The sequence below is a fragment of the Malania oleifera genome, chromosome 11 (assembly GCF_029873635.1).
Source record: "Malania oleifera isolate guangnan ecotype guangnan chromosome 11, ASM2987363v1, whole genome shotgun sequence".
In the NCBI taxonomy this organism is placed as follows: domain Eukaryota; kingdom Viridiplantae; phylum Streptophyta; class Magnoliopsida; order Santalales; family Ximeniaceae; genus Malania; species Malania oleifera.
In genome coordinates this window covers 62967358-62980386 of record NC_080427.1, presented here as the reverse complement: position 1 = coordinate 62980386, position 13029 = coordinate 62967358, and the positions used below count along the sequence as shown (strand labels likewise).

The following is a 13029-nucleotide window of genomic DNA, read 5'->3' as shown; positions in this document are numbered from 1 at the left end:
AGATGATGGAACAATGTACAAGCAGACGATAGGTGCCTTGATCTACCATGACATGGTCAGAGATATCATTTGTTTTTTATTTGAACAGTTTATGCAGAACCAATGAGGACTCACCTGGAAGCAATGTGACAAATTATGAGGAACTTGAAAGGAATTTCTACTTTATAATCTTATATGAGAAAAAGGGAATGTATGAAGTGGTCCATGCATGACTTGAATGAGCTTATTAGGATGTGGGATCTTCCATGGCACCCTTCTTAGATTAGAGGGAAGATTGGTGTCTTATCATCATGGATCGGGTGATATTTTCCAACTTTTGAATAAAAAACAAACCCTCTCAGTAACACAGATCCATGCTCCAATTCCATGCTTAAACCAGCTAAAAAAGGAGAGCACACCCTCACTTAGCTTCTATGGTAAATCGGTCCCTATGTTCTCTGCATCTACATGTATATACTGAAACTCTATGTCAATCCTTTTCCTGTCAACGAGCAAACTTTGTTTGGATGTCGAGGCACAAAGAAAAAGGTTTTTCTTCCTTAGCTTAATACAGAGTATGAAGTGTCTTCACCGATCAGTTGATTATTCAGCACACACACTGACAGTTTATCAACTACGTACTTGGCAGAGAACCAGGTATTCCACACGTGGTGTATTATCACTATTATGGAAACAAGATGGAGAAAATGACACCAAATAACAGTTCCTGATCAATTCACTATAGGACTCAGCAATGTCAAGTTCAAAAGTTTAGAAGATAATGATTACTGATTGACGTGGATAGAGAGTAGTCATTGAGAGGTGTGTTGAAGAAGGCATCCAGTCTCTCTCTCTCTCTAGATTCTTCTCTCTCCCACCTCTCTAGATTTTCCCCTACTCTCTAGAATATTAAGAAATGAAATCTTAATGGTTAAGCAAATCATAGCAGAAAATTGCAACTGTTATCTTGCCACCTTATGCAGAGGCTCCGAAAGAGATGAAGTTAGGTTATAACTGAGGCATAGAAAGTAGCCACAGGCTCCAATGTGCATGCATGAGTGGAGAAGTGAGAGCATCTGAAAGTCAGGTGTTTGCAAGTGAGTGCTATGTTGTGAACGAGCACAAAGTGAGGGCATCTTGTGTGTCTTTAATATTTCATTTTTTAATAAATAAACAAAAAATAAATAAATAAATAAATAAAAGCTATTTGCATAAAGAGGTTCTGCTGCCACTTTTTATTGGGTCTACCCCTTGCAATTCTCAACAAAAACAGGTATAATTCGTAAGAATCCAATCTTTGTTCATCATAAAATCAACTTGCGAGTTCAACCACTTACTCCAATCAACAAATCATGAATTTTTTATGTTCCAAGTGGAAAATAGACGTGTAAATAGATACATGATCTGAATAAATGCTACCGTATCTCCAAGTTGATCTCAAACATTTTGCTGATAAACTCATCTCTGCATCCACATTAAGAAATGATAAATGAAACAATAAAATAATAAGAACTTTCCTGTTTTGACTCTTTGACAAGAAGAGGATTAAATTACACAAATAATTCACAATGTTTGAAAATTCTGTACCTTGTAGCTCCTTCTTCATTCTTTAAATGATCCAAACGTGATTTCACATACAAAAGAATGTGTAACTGAATCAGTGCATGGATTAAGTTGTCATTTGGTTAACATTTTGTAAGTATTTTTCTTGCTACCAAGAGCAAAATCAAGGAAGGTGTCTTTTCCCCTGTTTCTAAAGTATTAATAGCACTTCGAACTGAGAATAAAACCGAAACGAACAATCTCAATCTAGTGAAAAGTCACTAAAATCAAAAGAAAGTATCAGTGCCTAGTAAGTACCTTCAGAGCCTCTACTTTATATCCAACCGTAGATATTTCATCCTGAACCTGAGAAATTCTAGCCTGGAAATATTTTAAACAGAATATGTAACCAAATTCTAAGAAAATTATTTAATAAACAAAAGAAAAATGGAGAGTACTAAACCTCTAGGGTTTGAATCGAAGCATCGTTCAAGGTCAATTCAACTTCGTAGCCTTTAAGCTCCTGCTCCGTAGTTTCTTTTGAGCGTTTCGTATCTTCAAGCTCTGCATTTGCTGCATCTAGCTCAGCCCGTATCTCTTCAATTCGCTTCTTCAGACCAACTACTCTGCGTTCTGCGTAGCTCGCAGAATGTACGGACACGGATTCAAATTTCAACACCACATCGCGAAAGAATTCACACCGCCGTTTGTTTTCGAGAAAATGTAATACTTTAAATTAAGCCAATATTTAGATTCGAAAATATTGTACATCTTTGGAAGCTTGAGAAAACAAAAAAACTTAAGTTTCCTTTGCATTTCCAAACTTTTCTCGACAGAGAAAAATTATGAGAATACTGGAAAAAGAGAAGCGAAAAAGAGATGGAAGGAGATGACCTCCTTGAGACTTTTCAGAAGAGAATTCTCGAATTAGGGTTAGTAGTTGCTTCTGTGATTCGCTTGTGGCCATGGCTTTGAGCCCCTGAGCTTCCGTTTCCCGCCTCTTTTGCTGCCCTGCAAGGGGCGAAAGCTTCAAATCAAATAGAAGAAATACTCCCCCGTTCCTCTCGCGCTCTTAGTTATGATAAATTACATTAGGTCCTTATGTTTTCTAAATTATGTTTTAACCCCTAAATTTTAATTTTAATAGTTTGATTCTTAAGCCATTTCTTTTGACTTGACTTCGTATCACCTCTGTCCTCCACAAGAAAGAAGCGGGGGTGTGAAATTCGAATATGGTTGACGCAAATGGCGAATAAATAAAAATGTATGAATCAAATTTGATCGGTGTATATTGAATGATTCAAATATGATTTTGAAATTTTTTATTTTCCATTAAATATGTTGGTTGGTATATTTCAGGTTTTATCCGATAAATACCTGTCAATCTATTAACAACTAATGTACAATCATAATTGGGTGAAAGACAATGACATTTCCTGAAGTTTGGTAACAAAAAGATAATAACTTTTCTTAAGGTTTCAACAATCTCATAAACCTTCCTTAAAATTTGTGAAAAAAAACATAAATCTCCTCTTGTATTTTACAAAAAATCAAATTTTTAAAGAGAGGTTCGTGTTTTTTTAACAAACATCAAGAGAAGTATGTGATATTTTTGAAATTTTAAGAGAAATTTATGTCATTTTTGACAAATTTGATGGGATATTAGAGAAATATAGTTTTCATTGTAGACAAATATAAACTTTCCATTTTTTCAACTATCTCATGTATATATATACCCTTGTAATTCTTATCATTAGAGTAAATCAATAGAGAGAATAATTCTTCTCCAATTTTAACATGGTATCAGAGTGTTAGGGTTTATTTTAACCTATTTTTCCTTTTCTTTGCTGCTGCCGCTACTCAAGCCCTCCGTCTTTGTTTCCGGCAATAGCAAACTGCAACGATGATTGTCGCCACCCCGAACTCCATTGCCAGTAGCCGATCTGCGAGCTCCTACCTTCGAGTCGTCTTCTCCAGTGAAGTGTGGCAGCAGCGGTCCTCCCTTTCCAACCTTAACAACATCTTCGACACCATTCTCCCACTCAGTTTTCCATATTCTCCAGCGCTGCTTAATTCATCCTCTCTGGCGTTAGTCATCTTCAGTTGTCCCGGTTTCAGCATCAGCAGCGTTCATCTTCTCCAGCACATCTTTGGCGATCGTCCGACTGTCTTTAAATTTATTCTGGCAGCTCTCTACCTTCCACACTTGCATGCACGAAGTCCTCAGTCGCATCTCTGTTTTTCGATCGTCTCTATTTTCCGACTGTCTCTCTCTAGTTTGTTTTTTTTAGCCGTCTTGCAGTCCCGGCTTCTCGTTCTTTTTCTCTCTCTCCGATGATCTCTGCCCCTCTCAACTCTCTAGTGTTCCAACAGCTCTCTGTTGTGCTCAGTGCTTTCGACTAGTACATCTCTAGTTGATTCTCCGGGTGCCTTCTTGATTTACAGGCAGCAACTGTCTCGGCCTCTTCATCTTTTCCGACGCCTCGCATAGCAATAGACGTCGTCTCCTGTTCACTTTTTTTTTGTGCTAACGTATCTCAGACACGCTGAACCTATCATCTTCGACTTCTAAGTTTCCAGCATCTCCGGTATTCATTGGTTCATCATCTCTCAGTCTTTCTGTTGTTTTCAATTCCCAGAGTCGTCTTCATCCTCTACAACCAGCTCCTCTGATCCCATATCAGTTCAGTTCTCTGGAGTCATCATCTCCGGCATTATCTCAATCCGACGAAGTCTCGTCTCAGTTGACTCTCTCAATCTAGCAAAGTAGCAGATTTTCGACCTCTGGCTTTCACTCATCTTTCAGTTACACGTTCTTACAGTGAGTTTTTCAAATCGCAGATTTATTTTTTGGTCGCTGCAAAGATCAGATTTGACCTGCTTCGGTGTTTTGATTCATCTGAACTGATCTTCCGTTATAAAAGCATCTGGTTCTTCAATAATTACAAATACAGTCATAGGTTCTTCAACCTCTTATGAGATTGCTATACCTGGTCTTACCAGTGAACAATACTGTCAACTCTTGGATCTTTTATCGCCCTTGAACACTAACTCTACCAATTTTGCTGGTAACCTCACCTCTTGTCATTCTGCTTCTCTTTCTAACACTGAATGAATTGTTGATTCAGGGGCCTCTGATTACATGACTTCCAATTTGTCTTCTCTTGATAATATTCAGCTTTTCAATCAGTCATGCCCCATTAAGCTTCCAAATGGTGACATTGTTTCTGTAACTAATACCGGCATTATGCGATTTTCTCCTACTTTCTCTCTTTCTAATGTTCTTTATGTGCCTACATTTAAATTTAACTTATTATCCGTCAGCAAACTTACCAAGGATCTCAATTGTGTCGCTATATTTTTCCCCACCTTTTGTGTCTTTCAAGTCCTATCAACGAGAAGGCTGATTGGAACGTGTGAAGTACGGGATGCGCTTTACCACTATAAACCTCCCTCTACCTCAGTTTTCCACTCTCAACGTGCTTTTGAAACTACTCTTTGGCATCAACGTCTTGGTCACCCTTCTATCTTATGTATTCTGAAAACCCTAAATATTTCTTCTTCTCATCTGCTTTGTAATGTTTGTGCTAGAGCAAAGCATACTCGTTTACCTTTTTCTTTAACTACAACTAAGAGCACATTTTGTTTTAATCGACTTTATTGTGATATTTGGGGTGGTTATCCTACGGCTTCACTTTCTGGTGCACATTATTTTTTAACAATCGTGGATGACTACTCGCGTGCTACATGGGTCTATCTTATGCGCATGAAATCTGATACTTTCTCTTGTCTTTCGAATTTTTACGCCATGGTTAAAAATCAATTCAATTGCACTGTTAAGCACATGCGCACTGATAATGGTAGAGAATTTCTATCCACTTCCTTCAAAACTTTTTTTCATGATCAAGGTATTTTTCATAAGCGCACATGTGTGGATACACCTCAACAAAATGGTGTTACCGAGCGTAAACATCCTCATCTTCTTAATGTGGCTCGGTGTTTACGTTTTCAAGCTAATCTTTCCATCTCTTTTTGGCGTGAATGCATTCTCACAACCACTTATTTAATTAACCGCACTCCTTCACCTAGCCTCAATCATAAGTCCCCTTATGAACTTCTTTTTCAGAAACCACCGTTCTATACACACTTGCGAGTGTTTGGGTGCTTGTGCTATGCCCAAACTGCTCGCCAACACCACGATAAATTCTCTCCTCGTGCTCTTCGATGTGTTTTCTTAGGTTATCCTGCTCATCATAAAGCTTATCGTGTCTACGATCTTGAAAACAAAAAAAAAATTCATCTCCTATGATGTCACTTTTGAAGAAAATGTTTTTCCCTATCATCTCATCTCTCCTACTCCTACATCTTCTCCAGTCCTTTCTCTTCCTATTCTTGATATACATCCTTCCTACACTTTACCTCCTCCACCATCCACACCTCACCCTAACCCCTCATTTCTCCCTCCTTCTCCCTTGGTCTCCTCCCCGACACCTCCACCCTCACCCCCTCCACCCACCTCTTCACGGCCCAAACGGGTTGTCACACATCCCTCTTACTTGGCTGATTACATCTGCCCTACTTTACCAAAGTCCTCCATGACTTCACAAGTTTCAAGATGTTCCTCAAGTACGATTCATTGTCTCTCCTCTTTTTTATCTTATCATCGTTTCTTTAACCCTCATTTGGCTTTTCTTTCTGTCATGTCCCAACATCCCGAACCTACCTCATATTCTTATGTTGTACTACACCCACATTGGCGTGATGCCATGGCTTCTGAAATCCAAGCCTTAAAAACCAATAATACATGGGTTCTTCAACACCTTCCTCCTGAAAAAAAATCAATTGGTTGTAAATGGGTGTTTAAAACAAAACTTCAGGCTAATGGATCCATAAAACAACACAAAGCTCGCTTGGTGGCCAAGGGCTACACTCAGGTAGAAGGTTTGGATTATCATGACACTTTTGCTCCTGTTGCTAAACTCGTTACTATTAGGTGTGTTCTTGTAGTGACTACAACTCGAAATTGGCATCTCCTTCAATTAGACGTCAACAACGCTTTTCTCCAAGGTGACCTCGATGAGGAGGTCTATATGCTCCCTCCACCGGGTTATTACAAACAAGGGGAGACTCATGTTTGTCGCCTTCAGAAATCCCTTTATGGTCTTAAGCAAGCCTCTCGCAATTAGTTCTCTAAATTATATTCTGTTTTACTTACTGCGGGTTTCACCCAATCTTAGGTCGACCATTCTCTTTTCACCTGTTCTCGGGGTCAGTCGTTTACTCTCATACTTGTTTATGTTGATGACATTCTCATGGCAAGTAATGATCTCTCCGATATTAGTACTTTCAAAGTCATGCTTGCTCAGAAATTCAACCTAAAGGATCTTGGCAAATTGAAATATTTCCTTGGCCTCGAAGTTGCTCGCTCTCCCACTGGCATATTTCTTAATCAATGCAAATATGCTCTTGACATCCTCACTGATAGAGGTCACCTTGGTGCTCGTCTTGCCCACTTTCCCATGGAACAAAATCTCAAGCTCAATAATACTGATGGTGATCTTCTCTCCAATCCAAGCTTGTTTCAGCCACTCGTTGGATGTTTGATATATCTCACCATCACTCGTCCAGACATTGTGTTATCGGTCAACATTCTTAGTCAATTTATGCACCATCCTAGATGGCCACATTACGATGTTGCTATACGTGTTCCTCGATACATTAAGAAGTCTCCAAGACAAGGCTTATTTTTTCCTAATGCCAACACTCTTCAAATCTAAACCTATTCTGATTCAGATTGGGCTAATTGTCCCCTCACTCGTCGCTCCACCACTGGTTTTTTCATTCAGTTGGGCACTAGTCCGATTTCCTAGCGCACTAAGAAACAAACTACCGTGTCTCGCTCCTCCACCGAAGCTGAGTACCGTGCACTTGCTTCCACTAGATGTGAACTTACATGGCTTAAAGCTCTTTTACATGATCTTTGAGTACCGCATTCCTAGTCTATGCTTTTATATTGTGACAACCAAGCGGCTCTTCACATTGCCCAGAATCCAGTTTTCCACAAACGTACAAAACATATAGAAATTGATTGTCACATTGTTCGTGAGAAGTTACGGGCTGACCTCTTCTTCACTAAGCATATTCCTACCCACAGTCAGCTTGTCGATATCTTCACCAAAGTTTTGGGTCGTGAACATTTCCAAGTCTTATCACGCAAGTTGGGCATTACGGATCTTCATGCTCCAACTTGAGGGGGAGTATTAGAGAAATATTGTTTCCATCTTAGACAAATATAAACTTTCCATTTGTTCAACTATCTCATGTATATATATATATATACCCTTGTAATCCTTGTAATTAGAGTAAATCAATAGAGATAATAACTCTTCTCCAATTTTAAAATGGGAGGTCCCTATGATTTTTGAAATCTTAGAGGTGATGAGTGTTTTTTGTCCTAATAATTTCATATGTTAATGCTTATTAGGCATCAACTAATCAGTAAAAGCCTAATTGACCACGACCCATCCTACACTTCCAACTCTCGAACTAGCACTACTATGTGCGTCTTTAAGTTTGTCTCACGTTCCCACTTAAACTCAAGCTCAAATAACTAATTCTCATGATCAAAACAAAAGTCCTAAATTTATAATATTAAAAAAATAAAAATATATAATTTTATGATTGTTTATTAAATGTTTAATAATTCATCAAATTATAATTTTAAAAATAATTTCAATTATCATTTTACAAAATAAATTGTTCATTGAATGGTGAAAAAAATTATACTTGAAATGAGAATCAAGAATTATCCGTCATGAATTATCTGATCCAGATCGTCATAAATCTGCCACTTAATTGAGTCAAATATAGATTACAATTTTCTTACCCGATAACCCGCCACAAATTATCCTATCTAATCCATTTTGTCAGGACTATCACTTAGATAGGTGCACGAATTTGTAGAAGCCATGTCTCAAATATTAGAGTGACTTCAAAAATAAATAAATAAATAAAAATAAATAAAATAAAATAGTTTCTTTATAGCTCTATTAATATTCGGGATAAACTTCTACAAAGATTTTCAAATGAGCAATTGCAAAAACTACTTAAAACCTAAGACCCTTATCTATACCCTCCAACATTTCCATTGGAAATCGGACACCCATGTCAAAAAATGATTGTTGGGCCCAAAGGTTAGGGTCAACCTTGTTTTAATGTTGGAAAAACTAAAAACAAAAAAAAAAAATTAAGAAATTTGTTTTTTCACATTTAGTTATTAAAAAAAAGAAAAAGAAAACAAAATATACAGTGAACTAATAAATAAATATTTTTTTTTATGTTATTTACCTTTGATTTTCTAATTTTAATTATATTTGAATAAATTCCATTCTTAATAATATTTGAGAGGAAGAAAATGCAATAAAAAAATTAAAAAGCTACATTTGCATCAAATATTTTATTTGAGAAGTGGCAATAAAAAGAAAATAAAAGTAAATTTATTTTTTCAATGCATTTTCACTCTATATGAAGTACTACATAAATAAAATTTTATTTTAATATGGTTAAAAATTAAGAAAAATCAAATGTCATTGATGCATAGAATTAATTTTTTGTTCGCTCATTTACTATAAATACATTCTTCCTTGTTTTCTTTTAGGCTCCATTTGAATCAAAGACTTTGGTTAAGGAAAGGAAAGAAAGTAAAAGAAGAAGGAAATGATTTTTCATTGTATTTGATATGGTATTTTCTCTCCATATCAAAATTTGTGATAATATTAGAAATTAAAAAAATAAAATCAAATGATAGTGATGTGAAAAATCAATCTTTTGTGTGTGCGCGTGTCTATAAAAATTTTCTCTCTCTCTCTCTCTCTCTCTCATGTTTTCCAAGTCCCCCAAAGAGACCTTAATACCAAGCATAAAAAATGTGGCTTTCTTGTATTTGTACAATCTTTATGCATCTCCCTAATGGAATGCAATCATCTAGACAACGTTCCAAAATTAAGGGAAGGGACTAAAAAAGTAACCTCATGTGCCTAGGCTTTCATGGCTATACTAATTGTAAGGGACAAAGTAATGATTTAAACAATGAGAGGAAAGGGAGGCGTGCCAAAAAAATTGGACGATTTGCGCCTCACTTGGTTAGCTGAGAAGAGACAAGTTTTGCATCATCTCAATACATGGTTAAGAGACCCATTTGTAGCCAAATGGAATGCATACTTGAGGTGGGTGAGGGATGTGGGCAAAATAGAGCACGCTTTGCCTCACGAATATTGCAAAGCATCTCTCACCCACAATTTGGAATAGCCAAAAAGTTGACCAATGAATATTCCAAATAAGGGCTTGCATGGGAAAAAGAAGAAACACAAGCCAATGTAATAAAGTGCTAGGAATTAGGGAGATTATAATGCTAGGAATATCTGCCCGTGAACAAATCCATTAAAGTTTGCTTCGTTAAGGAGCTTGTCTTGGGAACCTTTTGTAGCTCCAAGTTTGACTTTGAGGGATGGGTATAAATATATGTTTCATCCATCTTGTAAATGACCTTAAACTTAATTCAACTTATCAATGCAACCCCCACACGCACACAATTTCCTCAACTATGTTCTATTTCCTTTTGTCTCCTCCTTCCTTCTTTTGATATGTATATGTTCATCTCCCTTACTTTCGCCCTCCTTCTACAAATTTTGAAGATTTTTATGATTACTTTATTTTAAGTTTTTATTTCGCTAAGGGTGCCCTCTCTTTTTATTCCTTTATTCTGGGTTTGGGACATTTTTTAGCTTTGATTTCATGCTTTAATGCTCTTTACCCACACTTTTGTTGGAATTGGAGAACATTATTGGCTTGTTTAAGTCTTTTTGTTGAGAATAGATGGTGGGAGTGCCCAAACACCCACATGGGGATGAGAAAGCAAGCCCTTTTGTTTTAAAAGGGAATTTAAGAAAACACGGTGATTAGGACAACACCTTAACTACCTTTGTTCCATAAAAAGGGAGCTAAGACTCCAACGAAAATCACTTTCAATTGGAGGGAGAGGCTCTACATCAAAGGGAGAGAGTAGAATAGAAGGCTTCTCGTTCAATATTGGAGAGCTTGGCGCATGGTCAACATCTTAAGGAGGATACAAATTTTTAGTCTTGCAATTCGAGTTGACTAATGCCCTCGTTGCATTCATGGACCTTCTGAACAAGTTCTTCCATAAATATTTGGATCAATTTGTTGTGGCATTTATTGATGATATCTTGATCTATTCAAGGAGCCCAGAAGAACATGAGAACCATTTGAGACTAGTGCTCCAAGTTTTAAGAGAAAAGAAACTCTATGTCAAACTTAAGAAGTGCAAGTTTTGGCTGGAGAAAGTTGCATTCTCAAGACACGTGGTATCCAAAGATGGCATTTCAGTGGATCTAATTAAGTAAGATAGAGGTCGTAGCAAATTGGGTGAGATCGAACAATATTTATGAGATCATAAGTTTCTTAAGTTTTGCCGAATACTATCGCCGATTTGTAGAAGGATTTTCCAAGATATCAGTCCCACTAACGAGGTTGGCAAGGAAGAATGTTAAGTTCGAATGGAAAGAGGAATCTGAGTAAAGCTTTCAAGAATTAAAGCAACGGTTCATCACCTTTTTGGTGCTGACAATTCCTTTGGGAGCAGGTAATTTTGTAATTTACAGTGATGCATCCTGAAAAGGGCTTGGGTGTGTGCTAGTGCAACATAGAACGGTCATTGCATATGCTTCTCGATAAATCAATGAGTTCGAGTAGAATTATCCAACACACGATTTAGAACTGGCAGTTGTAGTGTTCGCACTAAAGATATGGAGACATTATCTATATAGTGAAAGGTGTGAGATCTTCACAGACTATAAAAGTCTCAAGCATTTCTTCACACAAAAAAATTTGAACATGAGACAGAGGAGATTGTTAGAGCTAACCAAATACTATGATTGCACCATTAACTACCACCTTGGAAAAGCCAATGTGGTAGCAGATGCTTTGAGTCGAAAGTCATCGAAAGCCTTAATTTCGACAATGGTTACTCAACATCAAATCATAATGGATCTTGAAAGGTTTCGTGTTGAAATAGTAGGGGGAAATCATTTAGGCTCCCATTGCTAGTTCAGTAATCCAACCGACCTTAGTGGAAAAGATTAAGGCTATATGGATGCAAAATGCAAAAATTGGTAAACATAATGGGTGAGGTACAAAAGGGACTGAAGGCGGATTTCAACATCTTAGATGATGGGGTTTTGAGATTTTGAAACATATTGTGCGTGCCCAAAGACAAAAATATTAAAAGTATAATTTTAGAAGAAGCTCATTGATCTCTTTATACGATGCCTCCAGGAAACACGAAGATGTATTAGGACTTGCAAGAGTCTTTTTGGTGGAATAACATGAAAAGAGAGATTACACAATTCGTAGAACAATGCCTTATTTGTTAGCAAGTGAAGGCTAAACATTAGAGACCAGCAGGGAAGCTACAACCACTCAACATTCTTAAGTGGAAAAGGGAGCACATTTCTATGGACTTTGTGACAGGATTACCATAAAAACTTTGTGGGCAAAATGCCATTTGGGTGGTTGTTGTTTGTTTAACGAAAGCTATTCATTTTATTCCAATCAAAATTAATTACTCTATGAATAAGTTTGCAAAGTTGTATGTTCAAGACATAGTTAGGCTACGTGGTGTACTAGTCTCCACAGTATCAGACCGAGATCCACGATTCACTTCTCAATTTTGGAAGAGTTTGCAAGGAGCCTTAGGATCCCGACTTAACTTTAACATGACATTTCATCCTCAAACTGATGGACAAACAGAGAGAACAATTCAAATATTGGAGGATATGCTAATAGCATGTGTGCTTGATTTCAAAGGAAGTTGGATTCAATATTTGCCTTTGGTTGAGTTTGTCCACAACAAAAGTGAAAGTTGAGGTGTAGTCCCAAAAGGGGAGTGAATTGGGTTGTTAAAATTTTCTTTTAATACCTTTTATAAATTCTTAACCCTTTTGTTAATTTTACAATCCCACCGCATAGACTTATTTACTTATTCAATCCACAAACCAAAACAAAACACAAGTAATCAAAACTCAATTAACCAAAAACCAATCAACAACTTTAAAGTAAACTGTCACCCCCCGAACCCGGTAATGGGACCCAGGGGTGAATAAGTAACCTAACATTTCCCTATATCATACAAAACATCCATGACATAGTATAATGAATAAGGGTCCAACCCCTTGGGGTTGCTAGACAACCTAGACACATCCATATATATCAGAATATACGCAGCGGAAAATGGTTTTTCTATACATATCCTGTACCATACCAGAGTCTATACACAGAAAATCCAGGTCCATAATACAAACACAACTTGGGTGTCAGTCAAAACCACAAAAGACCACCCTATATAGTCCTAGTACTTACCCAAGTACCTCTCGCAATACACCGACCACTACACTCCCAACTCAAAGGACGCTAGTTCCGGTTACTCGAAGG

General features: G+C 37.1%; 1 protein-coding gene across 1 annotated transcript; it reads right to left on the bottom strand.

The window, feature by feature from the left end:
• Positions 1-1325: 1325 nt before the first annotated feature.
• LOC131168302 (uncharacterized) lies at positions 1326-2540 on the bottom strand. The gene is made up of 5 exons (XM_058127628.1): positions 2416-2540; positions 1985-2154; positions 1840-1902; positions 1567-1586; positions 1326-1443 (listed from the first exon to the last, which is right to left on the bottom strand). The coding sequence occupies exons 1-5, from the start codon at positions 2486-2488 to the stop codon at positions 1395-1397; spliced, it is 375 nt and encodes a 124-aa protein (XP_057983611.1). The 5' UTR covers positions 2489-2540; the 3' UTR covers positions 1326-1394.
• Between the last annotated feature and the right edge of the window lie 10489 nt (positions 2541-13029).

Bases quoted from the DNA above. Each gene is read 5' to 3' on its own strand.
- LOC131168302 (XM_058127628.1), bottom strand. From the start codon at position 2,488: ATGGCCACAAGCGAATCACAGAAGCAACTACTAACCCTAATTCGAGAA. The intron at 2,155-2,415 runs GTCATCTCCTTC...CGAGCTACGCAG, and splicing joins TTCTGAAAAGTCTCAAGGAG to AACGCAGAGTAGTTGGTCTG. The intron at 1,903-1,984 runs GTTTAGTACTCT...AAATATTTCCAG, and splicing joins CTTCGATTCAAACCCTAGAG to GCTAGAATTTCTCAGGTTCA.